We start from the raw sequence: 20,378 nt of genomic DNA, 5'->3' as shown, positions 1-20,378 counted from the left end.
CTGATTAACTTAAATAAATAATTCCGATTATTTTTTTGTTAGATAATTATTCAACTTTATTGTAAGTAAATAGTTTAAACTACTGAAAAAATATTGATAATATTGCATCGTTTTTTTATATTCTTATATAATTTATATATATTATAAATTAAATTTCAACTTTAATTAATTAATATTAATTTTATAGATACAATCAAAACCGACAAAATAACAAATTGAAATTCACTGGTATATTTTTCGTCCAATAACTCATCTAATGTACAATGTTTTGATTCCATATTTTTAATTATTAATAAGAACATGGCAAGTTTACGAGTAGAATAACACATCGCCCGATAGCAGAAACTACTGATACTAGTCATGCGGACTCAATACATAAACCATTATCACTGTGATTCCTCCCTCCGAACTTTTATATAATATTATAATTGAAACTGTTAATCGACCGTCTCATTCGTTTAACGACCACGTCGTCCGTCGTTAATAGTTATCAATGATTTCATAAATAGAGTAATGCTATTTTCCCAGAGCGTATACGTATACATATATACATATTATACGCGCACCATGATGGAAAGAACATTTATTCATACATACATATGTATATATATGTATAGTAAATATTGTCGACAAAAGAAGAATTGTATATAGATCACACAAAAATATGAAAATATTTGAAAAAAATTATTGGAGAGACGCTGCCTCAAAGTTTCCCCTGACGCACCGCCACTGATGTGTGTTGTAAATAAATTATTATTATGGATACGTTTATTTAGACGGAAATCGTGATTGATATTTATAGAATACTTTTACGAATGTGATAATTTGAACAATCCTTTAGATCGAAATAATTTATGAAAAAATATATGAAAAATATCAAATATCAAAAATATTGCATTACAAAATATTTAAGTAAGGAATGCCGGGTTTGAATCTAGATTTTAGTTCAAAATGTCGATAAATTTTTCTATACTTTCTTTATTAATTATTGCCAAAACTGACGAATTACTACGAAAAAATATTTACGTTAAACTGGTTTTGAACTTTTGTTTTCTTCATGACCCATAGCATTATAACTATAGAGACTTGTAGATTTGATTATTGAGTGCTTATATTATTGTTTATTATAATTGTTGTAATTTTCAAAAGTTTCAGTTTTTTTTTTCTGAGCTATAAATAGGTAATTGAAAACAGATAAAATAACTATAATTTGTCAAAAAATATTGAAAACTTAATTTAAACATTTTCATACATATTAATATTGAATGAAAAAATAAGAATAATTAAAAAAAAAAAAATTGAGTGTTTAAATATTGAGTTTCGACAAAACTATAAAAATCATGAAGATCCGAAACAATTCTCTAGCCTCAATTTAAATAATTGAAGCTTGAAAATAATAAATTTCATAAATAAAAATGTATTATTTTCAAACTTAATTCTTTATTATTATACAAAACAAAATTCAATCAAGACGGAAATTCATCCTTCTAGTTTTTACACTAAATTAATCAATTTTTTGTTCTACAAATAACGGAATATCTCAAGTAAGTTCATTAACGTTAATCCATTTAATCGTGAGTGTCCCTTCGTATTCATATTTCTCAAATACGTTTCTAAACATTTAAAACTAAAAAAAAAAATAAAAAAAGCCCATGGGGGAATAAATCATCCATCATCCCGCCTTGCGACCGCCACTGGTACTTACACATTTATCCACGCGTTTAACTAAAATTAATAAATAAAATGAGTTATGTTTTAAATAAATTTAGTTATACTCATCGTTGATGATAAACAAGATATGTCAGTTAATTAGTGTTAGAGGATGTGGGGGGGGCTTTGCTCCCACGGCTTATATTGACACCAAAAGTATTTAGCACCAAATGAGCTACATCTCTGCGGGAGTACTTGATTCAAAATATTTACCGAATACTTAAATTAGCATTTTAAAGATATTTCATAGTTTTTATTTATTTGAATAACATTTGTTTAGTTTATTGACACTTGACATTTTTAATTTTTCTGAAATTTTAATCGGTTATAGTTCTACAATACGGGAATGCGTAAACACATTTCAATGCCATTTACTTATACCTAAATTTTTTGATGTATTTTTATGCAAAATTAAGAACATTCAACGTACCATATTTAAGAATTTGGTTCTACTACTAAATCAGTCATCATAAAAAAATAAATTCACCTCTTTTACTGAGAATAGTTTATCAAGGGTGTTAAAGCCAGCAATAAATAATTTCATCGTATTCAATTATAAATGACAAGTGGTATCGCGCCGACTGGTTTGAAATTTGGTGTCTTATAAATTGCATTCACAATAATATTAATTGATTTAATTAAAATCTAATCTAAATTTTAATCTAAATCGGTTTTATCTAGTATCGCGACATTACGAGTACACACACACATCGTAATTTTAATTAATTTTAATATATTTTTATTGCCGTTTCGTTATCCGTGTGTAGTGAATTATATAATCGTTAAGGCCGATGCCCATGATAATTTTTGTCAGTTTTGTTGGTGTGAAGTCGTAATTGGTTTAATTATTATTGTTATTTAGTTTAAATATTCCTTAGTTATCAAGTACCTATCTACACATCCAATATTAACACATAAAACATCACATACCTTTGCAGTTTTGATCGGCGATACCGATCACTTCTGTTATGATATATATTACACAGTCGATCGAGCATTCCGTGTAAGCTCGTTCATACATGACTAGGCAATAATAATATACAGTTCCCAAAAAGTCATCTCATACGGTAGTAAGTAGTCACTAGTTTGGTGCTAACAAACGTTAAAGATACTTAGTTTGAAAAATCAGTACAGCAATATCATACACTCGTCTCTGTATATAACCTGAACTAGGATTTAAGCGATTTTTCTTATTATCATTACTATTTTTATTATTATCACGAGATTTTATATATATATATATATATATGAAACTACTGTAAGTTAGTTATGATTAATTTTTATATTGCAATATTCTTATCGTAATCACTTTTACGCTCATCAATTTTGGGTAAATATTTATATTTTAGGCTTTTAGTTAGCCCACAAGTTTAACAACACTTTTAAATGGTGTAGTGATTTCTGTGCTGAACACTGCGATTGTCCTACACATCAATTACCAATCTTGTAAAGTACTTGAGTAAAAGTATTTAAATACTTTTCATGTAGGTACTTAAATACGTATTTTAAATTTTCTTCTTCTTCCGTGACCGGCCTTCTAGACCATGTCGTCCAACAAATTTACCTCCAAGTTTCCCTATCTAAAGTTAACTTCTTCCAATCCATTCCTAGTCTCACCTTCTTTATATCTTCTTTGATCCTATCTTCCCAGCGTAAAATACTACGTATTTTAAATAGTTATGAAAAATATACTTTGACATAGTATTTTATATATTAAATCTGTATTTAAAATCAAATATTATTTTCAAATACTTATTTTACAAATTTCATTTCAATTTTTATCACATTAAAACAATAAATTAATTAATATACCAATTGTTTATTTATATTATATCAAAAAGATTAAACAACCATTTATCTGTATTATTTAAATATAATTATTATAATATAATAATATTATAATCAATATTTATATGTAGCATACTATAAAAATAGTCCGTACAGACTTATTCCAGCCAATTATATTATAAATAACAGAACCTCAAAACCCTATTTATAGTCTACAATATTATACACTATTATGACTATAATATACTATATAACTACCCATATCAATTGATAATTTCATAACAAAATTGGAAATTCGTTTAATTTTTATTTTCCAATAACATTTTAGGAAGTCGATTTTCAATTTTTAATTTTAAAGGACTCTAAAATAAAAGTATTTTTTTTAAAAATCGCATGAAATAATTGCATTTCACTTATATATATTTTAGGTATATCTGATTTTTAAATCAAAAAAATTATTCATATAGAACAGCAGTTCTGAATCTGGGGGACGCGCCCTTTAGAGACACACTATACAATTTCAGAAGAGGTGCAAACAGTTTTTAAAAGTTATTAAATATGAATATATTTTTATAAATAAATAAATATAAATAAAAATAACATATTTCTTTCAAAATTTAACACAACCCATATATACTTAAATTTCAAGTAAATACTGAGTATATTACCTATGATTTATGAACAATTTCATTTCAACACTACTCGCCGATCAGTTAAGTTATCTGTAAGTTTCTTGTGTTTGATGTTGTTTTTGTAATTGGTATAATACTCATCAAACTTATTATATTAAAAATGGCATTAAATGTTTTTTGCACAGCAATAAAAGGGAAGCTATTAGCCATGTATTATATGAAAAAAATTATTCAGCACAGAAATACAAATACATAATATCTGGATAGTTATTAACATTAAAAATATTTTAGGTGACGAAATAAGTTCAAGTTTATTTTGCTGTGATTTATTATGTATACATAAGACTAATACTAAGGCTGAGCAAGTTAATAAATTTTTTTAACTCGTTGAGTTAATATAGAAAAATGTTAATTAAGTTAAAAATTGAAAATTACATTTCCTTTTAGTTAACCTTTAAACATGACAAGTTGATTTAAAAAAAAAAAAAGTTACTTAACTTAGTTAAGAATAAGTTACATTTTTTAACATAAATATACAGTGATATATTTAGATAAACTTAAAAAATAACATAATATAATATAGATCTTACTATTTTAAACAAACGTATGTTACTGTGTTAATTGCTGTGAGTATTTCTATACTCAAGTCAATTATGAAATCCAATATAATAGTTAAATTATTTTAATGTATGTTTTTACTCTAGACTCGCTTGAATTATTTGCACCACCACCACTGTTATCGCTGTAAATCTCATTTCTATGAATAAATATAATAATATTCATAACAACAAATTTTAATAAGAAATAAGTAATGATAAACTCATAAATGTGTATTGGATACTGGGAATATTTTATATTATTTTCTTACACAAAATTTTATTTTAAATCCATGGGTTTTCTACAAAGAAAAAACATAAGTTAACGAAATTAAAAATAATTTTACTCGGTATGTTAGAATTTATTTTTAAAAAAAATTAAATCGTTCTGTAACTTAATTAAAAAAACTTAACTTTTTAACTCGTCAATGCCCAGCCTTGACAAATACCAATGATTTAAATTTTATAATCACCAAATTTTCGTACCATGATAAATTTGCCTTTCAAACCTAATCATTTTTTTTTTTTTATTGCTTTTACTCTGGTGAATACAAAATTATTTACTGAAGAAGTCGAGGAAGAAAATAACAGTGCAGAAATAATTTGATAGAGCGGATGAAAGAAAATGTATCAATATTATTAGATATATTTTTAAGTCTATTCAATCAATAGGACACAGATGATTTGATTGTAGATTTCATGACTTGGAGTTTACCAAATATAAAAGAAGAGGATTTAGTAATTATTATTGTTTTACTTGTAAAGTATGTGGTTCAAAAGTCAATATAAACAATGAAAATCCTTCTGATAACATGAATAAATAAATAAATAATAAATACTAATATGACCATCGTACCTGCCGTCGTAAATACTGGTCAAGGATATGCTTAACTATAAGAATTCGCTGCAACTTAGAATATGACGGTTATGTCTAATAAAATGTACCAAAAAACGCATCCATAAGTGTTTTATTATACCCACAAAATAACTTTAGAGGGTAAAAGAAAACATTAGCTGAAGGATATTAAAAATCTCTTAAAATAGCTGTTATAAACGATGCTACTTAGAGTTAACGATCCAATAGAACCAATTATAATGATTTATCTGGTGCTATTAGTGTAACATACATTTAATGACGTTTTTATAACATTTTAATTCCGGGAATTCATAATACTATCGACTGGTACGTGATGGCACGCGACAATGATCATTTATTACTCACACAATTCAAACGATCGTGCAATACGAAATGCCTAAATATTACTCTTTAAAAACGGGCTATGCTCCGATTCCCTTAAATGTATTTCGTTCACGTTTGATGTTTTTATTTTATTTTTATTTTTTTATTTTTTTTTTATATGTTCAAAAATCCGAAAAAACTCTAGTATTATAATTTCTAATCGTATTATTATCGCAATGCTGTTATATTTAACTATGCACATTGTTAATGTTTTAAAAATAAGGAAACTATGAAAGTTCAATTAAAGTATGATTTTTTATTTTTTTTATTGCGTTCAACACTTCTTTGTTAATATTTTCATAGGTTTTGAATTCCTATTGTAATTATTTAGCGATATTTTTTTCATATTTTAAGTATGTAGTAACTTCTATAGTTCAAACAAAAAATATATTCTTAAAAAATGCCAATCATGTAATGGATAAAAACTTATCAAGTCTTTTAATATTCACTATAATATGTGTATTTATACAATGCTTCGATAAGTTATAAAAATTTATGTATTGCGATTCTATTTTTTTTTTTTTTTTTTTTTTATAAACACATTACTTTTTAAAATATAAACAGTTTTTATATTGTTATTTTTATAAAACTACACGCATAACTTTTTTATAGGGTTAATTCCTCCAAATATTTTAATGATCGAAAATCATAAATCTTTTAATCAAGAAATATGTTTTAAATTTCAAACAAAATAGTGCAATATCGTCAACTTTTATTGCATCTCTAATTTTATAAATATTATTATTTTATTTTACGCGAATTAAAACCTATCTAATATAGAAATGATCGAGACCTAATATTTTTTTTCATTTTAGATAGGTTTCGATTTGTTACAGATCGACAAAAAAAAAAGTTACAATAAATATTTATTATTATAAACTTCTTTATTATTTATTACATTTTACCAACTTTTTATTAGATGTACTCGTAATTAAAAATTATTTATTATAAAATGACAATAAATTGGTAATTAAGTATAAAAACTTAATGCAGTCTGCGGCGTAAAACAAAATATAAGGACAAAACAAAAAAAATCAAAAAATAAATAAATTTAGTGTAATATAATAATTCATATCGATTATTAACTGATAATTTTAAAATAGGTATTTTCATAATAAACTAAAAATTAGTAGTACACTACGAAAATATTGTTTTCATTTTCATGTTAGACAAGTTCCATCTTACTCAGGAATGATGTATTTAAAAATGTATTAGAACCACCGAGACCGAATTTTTCCCTAAAAACAGGTTTCTATATTATTCAGATTCAATATTAATTAGGTTGTACATCTATTTAATAAATATGAACGCATAATAAATAAATTAAATAAATAAACACTATAAAATAAGTATATTGATAACATTTTTCCTAAATATTCATATGAAAGAAATTTTAGTATAGCAACAAGTCTAATACATTAAATCCAATAAATCAATGATAACTTATATAACTCGAATTATTGAAAAACTACAGGCGCGTGAACACAATATCGCAGTGAAATCGTAGAGAATAATGAGAGTAATGTAATGAACCAGTGCCGTATTTCTCATTAAACACTATACGCTAGTGCTCAGGGCGGCAATTTTTCAAGGGCGCCAAATAATTTTTAATAATAAATTTTTAGTATATGTAACTAGAACTAAAATAAATGCAACTAATTATAAAATGTTTTATTTTATTAAAGACAATGGGTACTAGACATTAACTATTTAATTTTGAATATAATTTAAAAATTAACTATATTAATCATTTTTTACTACCATGTTTTTTATCATTACATTTTATATCATATTTTTATAATTAAGTTTTCCATATGAACGTATGTATGCATTTTTATAACAGCTGTATATTTTTATTTTACATCATTAAAATGTTAAGTAATAAAGGAAACAACTGTAATTGTATGCTTTAATAACATTTTTTAAACTAAAAATATATTTATATTAAAAGGCGGCAATTTATTTTGTGTTTAAAGAGGTGCAATAGTTAAATCCGGCGCTGTAGAGAACATGTGGACAGCAAAAACGAATTCGAGAGTTTTCATGTACGCAAACAAAACAACGTTATTTGTACAATATACCCGTAGTACCTAACATACCTAAGTTATTTTGTTGAAAATCTGATGATATAGGGATATATATGTATATATATAAAGCGAACCATCGAAAGATAACTATGTGAAGAGAAAAACTATTGAAATATTCATCTGGAATGCATAACGTATAATATCTCTATTATTATGTATCTATATACGTTATAACCCGAGATGTAGTTATTTTTTTCTTTCTAATCGACAACATATTGACAATCGTAGACCAGGTAAGATGGGTCGTTTTATGCCCTCGCACCGAGCATTGAGCTTGGTCACCTGCAGCGTTCTTCGAAAACCATTGAAATTAACACGTTAGTGCATACGTATAAATATGTAATACAATTAATGGATCTGTTTACACACTATGTGCTTTGCACCGAATCGAATTCGGGTGAACGTTGGTCTCGATACGGTATTGTACAAGTCTTTTACGCGATTTCTAAAATCGGGAAAATAATTCTCTACACATATATTTTTGTATGCGTTCCCGTCATGTTAGTGTGTTGTTGTAACAACGTATGTTAGCACTGCCGTAACTAGGAACACTCAACCCTCGCAGCCAGAAATTTCAAGAAATGAACAAGTGCCAAAAGACTGTATGTAAACCACGGAAGAATTACGCATTTGTAAAAGTCAATACCGTATGAAATGCGGCAAAAAAAAAAAAAAGATATACAAACAGTGAAATTCTTTTTATGTATATGAATACGTAAATCGTTTATACCAACGTGTTATTATGCACGTTCATATTTTTAATCAATGTTTCGTAGAAATTATTTTAATAATTAATATTTTTTTTTTTTATTTTTTTTAGTCAGTTGCACGGTTAGGTTGTATATTTGTCGCTAACCTAACCAAAAATTATTTTGCAACCATAATACCTATAGCGGTTGAACTCGCATCCCGGAAAATCTATACACCTATCTACGCATAGGGTGTTGATGTTTATTTATTTGTTGCTACGTTTGTACATTCCTGCTTTAGTGCGTCATCGTATCGAATATTTAAACGTAATTATAATGTAATTAAACGGATCCAGACGCCAGTCAGACGAGATATGTATAGACATATGCTGCACAAACAATGAAAAGTACTTAAATGTATGAACAACGGTGTAACTTCTCCTGTCGGTTAACGAACATCTCATTGTGGAATGTGTAGGTATTCGTCGTCTGGTCTTCTTTCAACGTGTTACTATTTTTAAATGATGTCATACGTAACGAAAGATTCACGTAGTCGCATCGAAACTTCATGACGATATCATTTATAATATTGTAAAACACGCATATATTAAGCAATAAGGCATATAATTTTCAGATGTAAAAGTATTACTAACTTCACTGCGGTGAATAAGTTCATAAGCCAGGAAGGTTAATTACGATTATAATACTCCAATTGAATTCGTATAGACCAGGAGTCGGCAAACTTTTGAACCACGCGGGCCATATTTTTTTTTTCAAATGCTGATCAAGGGCCACATTAAAAAAAAAATGTTATATATGATATACACTAATAATTGTATTGCTGTTATATTTGATAATTTTACATAGAAATATGAGTATATAAAATACGAATATTACTGGAAAAAAATGCTTTTAAGAAAAAATTTAATTTTTTGACAAATTAAACATTAGGCTTACCTTTGTTTTCGACGAAAAAGTATGAATCAACCAAGAATTATTAAAAAAAACGATGTTCATCACAATTTTTTTCTTTTTTTAGTCGCCATAATGTTTGGATTTACTTGTAAAAAATGAAACTATTACAAACGCAAACAGTCACACGTACGGGCGTAATCACAGTGTAATACTAATTGCTACAAACGCAAAGTAACTATAACCATAGATTGATTATATTTAAAATTTTAATTTTTAAACATATATAAGTATATTTAATTTATCCTATGACAGAGTAGTGCGACCATCATTATCTTCGACTCCGATTAGATAATAATAACAATTTTATAGATTAAACTGACTATATAACTATATAGTATAAACATCAAATATTAACGATTAGATTAGATTTTATTTATAAAGAAAAAATAATTGAATAGTATTGAAAATTATATGAAAAATTTTATTGAACAAAACTAAAACACAAAAATTAACCATCGCTGTGCGGGCCATAAAAAATTGCTTCGTGGGCCACATGCGGCCCGCGGGCCGCGGGTTGCCGACCCCTGGTTTAGACAATAGAGAAGTGTTATGTTACGGTTTGAATTATTTCAAACGAATCGTTTCGCCTTGAAAATAAACGTTTCTTCGTTACTTAGTACCATTGTTTGGTAATAAGTGTATGACTATAACTGTAAACGATACACCTATCGATATCCAAATACATAAAAAAAAAAAAAAATTATCGTAGAAATACTTGAAGTATTTTTGGCCCATTTTCTTTAGCCATACGGGCACCCCGCATACTTGGTGGGAACACATTCCACCCGCGTTTGACGCCTACAGCGTCCACGCTCTACCCAACGCACCTACAGTATAATGCGCATCATTCGTTCACGAGCTCTCCTCGATTAATGTGTACTATCCCTCAGTTAGATCGTTGATCATTTTCTTTTTCAATTTCGTTAACGTTTTTTTTTAGCTGCTCACGGGGTAAGTATATTTCATGTTCATGTATTACTATTTGTTAATCGAGTACATTTCAAATAGGGATTTTGCGTCTTGTTGAATAACACTACATTTTCTATAACGCGCGGTTACAATGTGGTTTAGAAGTGTAGCCATAGATTACTATAAGGCCTATACGTTTTTTCGAATTAGTTTTACATTCGGATACTATCGAAATATTTTGGATCATTTTCCGTTGTCGTACACTCAACTCCGGCGTAATTATTTAACTTACTCGTAGTTTTTCAAATATATTCGTAGTTGTGTTAACTATTTTGAAATCGATGTAACAACTAATTGTCTTATGTTTTTCCGCTAATCTCAAGATTAAAAGTAAACTACAGTATTTTTTTTTCTCTTTTTATGATTAGTTTAACAATTATAACTATTAACAATTATAACTATTCTCTAGCATAACAATTCTATTTAATTTATTTATTTGTTTATTTATCTATTTATTTATGTATTTATATATTGAATAAACGCTTGTTAGGTCAGGTACAATACAATATAATAAATTATGAACAGTGAATGAAACAATGAACAAAAAGTCTCATAATCCATAATGAATAGGTAATATTTAAATTATAAAAAACAGACGATTACCAATGTAAGAGTATTATACAAATATATTATTTATATGATGTTATTGCACCTGACTTAATTTTTGTGGTGAGCGTTTTTATTGAAACAATATGTACAACGAAATTATGTTTTGGCTTTTGAATAAATCTCTTCGAAAATACAAAATAATTACATTTTAATTTGTAAAAACAAAAATGAAACGTTTGCATAAAATTGTATTGAAATGTGATTGTTAGTGCACAAATAACGAACTCTGCATTTGGTAACTTATGTTCAAAGTATTTTATTATTAATATTGCCTTATAAATATTAACTACTAAAACAACCTAATATATTAACTTATGTCACTTACTTCGTTTATAGCTAATTAATTTAAAAATGTATCTAGTATAATTACCTAAGCTTAAATATCGTACTTAGATATACTTTCTTCTGAATTCATATTAAAATTAAACCCCAAATGTTTTGTTTTAAGGTAATAATCGTTATTTTTATAGATTAATCAATCATGATAATGTATGGTTATAAACATTTAAACACGAAGAAACTGCAATACTTAAGCAGTCACCTACAAAATTTGTGTTGGTCGAAAATGATAACTGTGATGTCGGTACTATTGATAATTTTCCATTCAGCGAATTCATCATTGATTTGTGGCTCCAGTATAAGATCAGCTGGTGGTAAGAAAACGAATATTATATTTGTTATTAATTAAGTTATAACTTATAAATAATAGCTATAATCACGCGAAAAATCATTACAAATTGATATCTACACAATCGGTGTCGTGTAATATGTGGCCATAATATGTATGTATGTATATTACGTATCAAAAGATAATTTTTAGAGTTAACTCGTTATGCTGGTAAATAATTATTGTTTAACAATACGTTGATCAATTTTTATATAAGTATTAGCATACTGCATTATAATATATATACTCAGAGTGAAACGAGAAATATATTGATTTTAACCGTTATATTTTTTGAACATTTTTTTTTTTTGTGCATCTGTGTATACGATTTCGACCACAAAAATTGTTCCAATTATTAAAGTTATAAGTTATTTCTAATAGAAAATATTGTCTAGTTGGTACTTTAAGAAGAGTCATTTTACGAATTCCCCAGCAGTTTTTTTTCAAGAATTGTAAAAATTGTACAAAAAGTTATAAAAAAAAACGCTAAATATAGAAAGTAACAGTTTTCAATAAAATAAAATTATTGTTTTTATCATAACTCAAAATATAATAATCATGGAGACTAGAAATGTTTACCAAATGCTTATCTCACCGTTTGCTACAGATGGTATAATTTTTAAAAAAATTGTTGTGGCTATATAATATAATAAAATATGTTATGATTCTATAAATATTGAAATTTAACAAAAAGATAAAAATCACAAAGACACGTTACATTTTTCTAGCTTAAATTCATAAAACTTTCGATTTTTATATTGAAAATAGGCTTGAAAATAGGATACAAGGGTTTTTTTTGTAGCAAAAATAAAAATTACTGAAATGTTACAAAACAGGGTTATATATAATATTTCGATGCAGTTAGGTATATCATCGAATTTTAACTATCAATAATTTGATAATCAGTTATTTGTCTGTTATTTTAATAAATATACTATAGTAATTTGATTTGAATCGTGATTTCAAATTTACTGAATATTAATATTAACAATTTAGTTGTATTTCATGGTTTTCAAATATTTTAATGTAATTTTTGATTTTTCCTAAATTTTATCAATTAAAATATGAAAGGTACTGGGTATGAAAGGTATGAAATACTTTCAAATTTGAATATCATTTTTTATACTAGCTTTGATGACTTTTTTGACAAAATTTGGGGAACTAAATGTTGAACTTACTTTATTAAATACGAGTAATTTGATTCTTCAACTATAACAACGACCTTTAAGAATATAAGCTAATCCATCCAACCTTTTTCACACAGAATTATTTTATTTTGGGCAATGATTTTGTGTTTAAAAAACTAACACAACAATATCGTTTACCCATTCTTATATGTCACTCGACAACGGAGTCTCACTCCACATAAGAGTTTCGGCCTTTTTTTTTTTTTTACGTCTTGTGTGTTTTTATTTTATGCTTTTATATTTATATATTTATACAATATTGACAATATCTCTTCTGTTAATAAACATGTATACAAGATTCTTAACCAAAACCGTACGATACTAATATTATAAAACGTAATTAAACTTGATACACATACTCTTATGCATGATTATTATTTTGTTTACGTTTTATTAGAAACTATTCCGAGGGGTGATATTATCTTAGAATACAACAGCGGTGTTCCTTTGGAAATCACATGCATTTTAGATCCTGACAATGCTATAGTACAGAGTCAATTGCTTAAGCAAACTGACGATGAACACAAAACCAAGTTACTCAGTCAACGGATCTTATTCTACAAGTACGAAGAACGTGTATCTGACCAATACGTATCAATTATTAACAACACGGCAGCTCGATTACGCATACCCAACCATCCACCCGGTGTCAACATCTACAGTTGCATACTATTACTAGATAATAACCAAACGCTCAATGGTATAACAACAATCGTATACTACAATGCAAATTTACCTATGTATTTTGATTAATCGAAAATAATGTTCACAGAGCAACCATTTAGTTTAAAAACAAGCGCACCATCTCCGGTGTTGCCGCAAGAGACTGGGGTGTGTCTTAACACCGTTTATGTTGGATGTAAGTTAACCAAAATATAATATTTTAAGTAGCTGTCATTTTCTTCAATAATCTATTTTTATCCGACAAAAATCATGTTTTCGTTGTGGCAGTTACCAATGGCGTATTTATGAGGGAGGTGTTGAGGGTTTTCCCCTCCCAGAGAATTTCCAGACCTCAAATTTTTAAATTTCGATCAATTTGAAGTTTGTAAATTTTGAAAATTCGAATGAAGAAAAAATTTTGAAATTTATAAATTGTATTAATTTTATAAAACTATATTTTATAAAAACTAATAAAACCCGGGTACGATAATATTGGTTTTTTCAACTGTGCAAGTTAACACATTATACACTTCACAGACTAATGCCTATTTCTGTATCGTGTACTTCGCAGAGAATTGTTGTCTACTTACTGTGAAGATAGTTCGATGACGATTTATCATTATTACTATATCTACTACTTATTCTACCGATCGTTTTTCTTGAATAATGATTAGATATTCTTGGTAGCCTAATTTTACTCGTGTCATTCTTGTTATCATGTTATACGCATATACATTTTATTCTATGTTTCTTTTATCTTTTATTTTCGTAATCAATCAAAAATGACGAATAACAAATTTTATATTTTCAATAAGACGAAAATAAAACAGATAAAAAATTAATTTCGACCATTTAACACTGATACATTAAAAAAAAAAAAATGATGACGTCCTCACTCCACAAAAAAAAAAAATTTGTAAATACGCCACTGGCAGTAACTATACTTTGAATTGTTCAACTTGATTAGTTTCACGAATAATGAAATGTATGCATTGTTTAAACCGTACAAATTTAATATCGAAGAGTCTCGCTACAGACTTCTTTCTGAACATAAGAAATACCGAAAAGAAACAGCACGCAAATATTAAACAACTTGACCTGATAGCGAGACTATTATACATTAAGTTTTGTCTCAGCGCTCGGACTTCTCACTCACACATGTTGGTTGTATGCGAAGTGCGAGAGTGACAGAGCTAAAAACTGCAGTTTTGTGAGTCTCATTTTTCGCTTCGTGGATCCGTCGTACCATGGTATTATTTTATTTATTATTATACGAGTGGTATTTGTGGCGATAACAGATTATAATAGTAACAACAGCTATGCACGACGCATCGCACACCATGTGTTATAAGCAGAAGTCGGATTTTTTTGATTTTTACGTATATGTTTCCAAGACCGGATTAAGAATTTATCGGACCTGGAGCCTAGTAATCTAAAGAGCCCTTAATCCTTATAATATTTATTACCGATAAATTCATTTTATTTTTTTTAAAAAAAATGATACAAAGTAATTGATTATACAGAAATATCTTTAACAAATTTTAATATTTGTCGATTTTCGTAACATGCAAATATACAATATTGTTTTTTAAATGTAAAAATATAAATATAATACTTTAAAACTAACTTTATTCTCTTATTTTCTCTTCTCTTTTTGAAACTCCACAATAATTTCATCTGTATTTAATTCTTTTAGTAGAGATCTCAATTACAGATACAAATAATACAATTACGAAAGTTAAAAAATTTATAACCAAAATGAAATTTAAACTTAAAAGATTTTGAACTGGGTTTATGATAGAAGGCCCCTTTGGGGCCTTAAATATTTTAGAACCTGGAGCCCGGGTTCCTAGGCTTCGTGCTTAATCCGGCCCTGTTTGTTTCTAGTCTATGCAGTTAAATGGGAGTAAGATAACCTTACGGTCCATGAAATACAGAATTCACAAAAAAATTTATTTTGTATAAAAAAGCATATTTTAGGGGTTAGGGAATGTTTAATATTTTATAAACATTTTAATTTTTGTAAATATATTTTTTTCAAGAAAATAATTTATATTATCTATTATTTGTCTGTACATCGATGCACGTATTACGTACATCGTCATTTTAATAATATTGATAAACAATATTAACAATATACAATATTCACAATATGAGTTATTTTTATATTTTTCTAGGTTGTTATAAAAATTAATCACTATATGTCAGGGGTAATCAACGTACGGTTAAAATTTGCATTAAAACCGTAAAAAAAAAGTTATTTTAAATCAAATTAATAATAATATTTAGTGATTGATACATTTAAACCAAGTAATTAAAATATATATATATTTTTTTTTTACGGAATATTGAAAAAATATTTATATTCTTAAAGACATAAAGCACCGTAAATTTGATATTTTTAAAGAATATTTAGATAATATATTGTCTTTTTTAAACAAAATAAAACATCTTATTTTAAAAATTTTAAAAGAATAATAATGCGACCTCTAGTATAGGGAACTTTACGTATTTTTACTCTCTGCGGACGTCGAGGAACTTAGTACGTTTTACATTTGTTTTTACGATTCGTATGCTTTCACAAATTCGTATGATTGACGTTATCAGGATTTATTTTATAATAATAATAATAATATATGTATCACGTAAATACGCAGGTGACCCCAGAATTCCAAAAATGCTCGCATTTTGATATTTTAAACAAAATAACTACTTTATCCCGAGATATCACTGTAAAACGTGCTTCAAAAAAATAATTGAAATCCACTAAAAAGTATATTGGAGAAGTAAAAAGGCTCTCTGTACGTAAGATGAAGCGTTTGAAATAAAAGATAAAATGTTGATGTTAATAAAGAAGTGATATCAATATCCAAATGCTGTGCCTCAACTTGAAAAAATATCAATTAACAAAAATTTAAAAATGTTCAACTGTGCAAACATTGAAAAAAAAATAGCACAGAATAGCGTATATTAACGATGAAGTTAGCCATAAATCAGAGTTGACGACTTATTTACGAGTTAATCTGTCCAACTCGTATTTTTGTTGACAATCGATAATTCACGACGTTCTGTGCTATTTTTTTTTTCAATGTTTATACAATAGAACATCTTGAAATGTTTGCGAATTGATATTTTTTTAAGTTGAGGCACAGAATTTGGGTATTGATTTCATTTATTTATAAAGCTCCAAATTCTACTTTTTCAAAACTATTGACATAACAAAACAACAAAAAAAAAAACATTTAAAACAAAAATAAAAACACACACATCATACTTTGTACTGTACTCTATTAATACTGTCAGTACTTAGTATAGTGCGTACGACTTTTTATTTTTCCGGGTATGATTTTATTGGAGGCACAATCTACTGAGGGAGGGGGCAGTACCCAACCGGTAAACACACCTATGATAAAAACTCTCAAAAATTAATTACTTATTTTATAGAAAAATCATTTATAAATATAAAATATAAAAAAATATACAAATACTTATATTTTTATAGTTTTTACCATAAAAGGTACAAACTCAGAGTTAATTTATATATGCGCTTTTTTGATACTGTATTATTCTCTATTTAGATAAACCATTGCACATCACTAATTTTTCTTGCATATCCAACAATTGGATTAATCTGAAATGCAAATGGACCAAACCAGAAAATCCACTTCCTACGAAATATAAATTGTTCTTTAGATTGCCTGGTCGTATGAGCAATAGGTAATGTGTATAACTATTTTTTATTTAACAACATTATTTTTGATTTGATTTACTAAAAAATATTTTATTTCACAGTCATATTTATAGTTGCTCTTCTAATTCCGACATTGAAAATAATACTTGTTATTGGGATGGTACTACTCAGCCTATATATCGACAACTATATGAGTATTATTATTTCACAATAACTGGTGAAAATGCATTAGGAACCACAACTTCATCGTTTCGTTTTCATCATTACGCTAACGGTATATTTACTTGTCATTAAATGACTACGTTATCTACGATATAGTACCTACAATAAATAAATTTTCAATTTCAAAATTTAGTAATTCCTGATAGCCCAAATATTACCGTTCTCGAGGTAACTCAATCGAGTGCCATGTTAAGGTGGTCCGTTGGCATAATGATATCATTTCCACGAGAATTAATTCATAAGATTGAGTATAGATCTCAATGGGATTCCAGTCCTGAACATTGGCATGTGAGTAATTAATGTGATAAAAGTTACATTGTCAGTAATATTTATTTTTTCAGTCCATAAATGTAAATCTCATTTGCAATTCGTCTCTGACGTCCGAACAAACCATTTTAGTTCCTAAAGTGAATTGCTTGAAACATGACTCCAAATTTTATTATTTCAACGTCACGGATTTAGAACACCCATTTACACATTACGATTTTCGTATATTTGTACGTTCTTCTATTGCTAGTGAAGAAGATATGTGGTCTGCTCCAGGTCAAATTGCTCTAACAACAAGGCCTACAAGTAAGTTAATACATATTCACGACGTTTATAATTAAAATTTTTACTATAATATGAGTTACATTATGATTAAATTATAATCAATTATCTCAAATTATATTAATAAATATTTTTTCTGGCTAATGTATTCAAACCTTTGAAAATTATTCATGAAATACTATTGCAATAGTTTTTAAAATTATATGAAAAATATGATACATCAATAATAAAATAATGTAATGCAAATAAAATGTATCGAAGCGAAACCTAGTGCATCATCTGCTAATTGTTTAGCAATTGAAAAGTTAGCTATTCCAAAATTTAAAGGAAATCCAAAAAAATATATTAGTTTTCGTATTTATAACGATTGTAGTACCTAGAAGACCCCCTCAAACATTTATTGGGGGCTATGAGAGTGTCCAATCATCAATTGAAGGATTCAGAGACGTGTTCATATATTGGCAGAATATTGATGACAGTGAAAAGTGTGGGGATTCATTTGAATATTTTGCTTACTATACTTCTATATCAGCAGATAACAAAACAATGTTAGTATTATTAAATTAACAATTTATTCATCTATTTGTCTCGACATGAATCTTTTTCACTGATTTTTATGTAACAATATAGCATTCACCGAAGTGATGAAACACATGATAATTGTGCCAAATTTAAAGAACTCTATACAAACACTGAATACTTGTTTGCCGTGTACTCGTCTAATACAGAAGGTTTTTCTACAGAGTATTCCACAGTTTACGTACCTAGTGAAGCAGACAGTAAGTTAATAGCTAATTTCAAATAAATATAATATTTATACGCTTACTCTTTAATTGTCACAAGAATGTAATAAATAAACATATTTTACAGAAATCGAATTTGATAAAGTTATAAATGAATTGATAAATAATCAAAAAATATCCACAGATGATCAACAAAGCGATTACTCAATATTTTGATGAAAAAATCTCAACGACTGTCTATACAAGAATAACTTACGTAAGATATTATATGAACAATTGAAAAAACTTTATTCATCTTAATTAAGTATTTTAATATCTATAGATTCTGTTTTGTGTACAGGGACTGAATATAGGTATAGACTGGTTGCATACAAATTAAAACTCTTTCTTCAATATCACTCTGCCGGATCAAAACATTTTAGCAATTTTCAGTTCACTTCAACATTCAAAATTCTATAATAAATAGTTTGAATTTTCTTTATGTTTTAATTAACTCTTAACTGTCTTAACTTACTATTAGACATTAGTAGTATTAGTTGTATGGTCAGATCTGTGGTGGATATCTATTAAAAGAAAGGATGTTCAAGCACCTATTTCGATATATGTACTGATAAATTATTAATTTAATATTACTGCTTCAACATATATTGATATAGTAAATATTATTTGTATTAATAATTTATTTTAAACTGTATTTTAATTTTTTTGATAAATATTCAATAAAATTTGTAATTTATCATTGCTTAATATCGACATTATTTGTAGCGAAAAGCAAAAATACACATTTAATGATACTGTGCCCTTGATGAAAACCCTCATACCAGGGTGCTTATTTTAAACTACCTACGAACAGTTTCCATCCTTTAGAATCATTTGTATACAAGTCATATGATTTGAGTGGTCGAATGATTATTGTAAGTGATATATTGCATGGGCACTAGAGCATATTGTCCATTTTTTAAATTAAAAATTGAATGTATGAAAATAATAGATGTACATAGATGTATATTGTTCGCGCGGACTGGTAATGAGACATCCGGTATATGTGCGAGCTAATCTGCACGGCGGCGTTGTCCATTTTCTTATCAGTTTCTTTCCCACGTTGTGTAGATATTCTGTGAATTTTAATGTAAATTATAATTAAATTTTTATTGATAACATTACGTAACTTTTGTAATCTTTTTTTGTTTTTTTTTTCTTTATTCGTCGGCCAACGCCCTTTTGTTTTTTTTTTTCACTTTTGTCGTTGTTCGGTCGTCGTTCGGTCGCTGTTGAAGCACCATTTATTATTATTATTCTTACTTCTTTTGCTTCTTTGTTCACCATTGCAGCAATTCATTATTACTATTTTTCGTTACTCT

At 27.2% G+C, this 20,378-nt stretch overlaps 1 protein-coding gene across 1 annotated transcript; it reads left to right on the top strand.

Annotated features, from left to right (window-relative positions):
* The first annotated feature begins 10,582 nt into the window (after positions 1-10,582).
* On the top strand, positions 10,583-19,641 carry LOC112688258 (cytokine receptor-like). The gene is made up of 12 exons (XM_025561398.1): positions 10,583-10,668; positions 11,766-11,948; positions 13,547-13,849; positions 13,922-14,008; positions 17,391-17,529; positions 17,605-17,777; positions 17,859-18,013; positions 18,067-18,298; positions 18,648-18,822; positions 18,905-19,053; positions 19,145-19,273; positions 19,358-19,641. The coding sequence occupies exons 2-11, from the start codon at positions 11,777-11,779 to the stop codon at positions 19,231-19,233; spliced, it is 1,674 nt and encodes a 557-aa protein (XP_025417183.1). The 5' UTR covers positions 10,583-10,668; positions 11,766-11,776; the 3' UTR covers positions 19,234-19,273; positions 19,358-19,641.
* Positions 19,642-20,378: the final 737 nt, after the last annotated feature.

This window comes from Sipha flava, unplaced genomic scaffold, assembly GCF_003268045.1.
Source record: "Sipha flava isolate LNK unplaced genomic scaffold, YSA_version1 0_pilon_pilon, whole genome shotgun sequence".
NCBI classification, from domain to species: Eukaryota; Metazoa; Arthropoda; class Insecta; order Hemiptera; family Aphididae; genus Sipha; species Sipha flava.
Note: the sequence above shows the minus strand (reverse complement) of the source record. Positions and strands in the feature narration are given on the sequence as shown.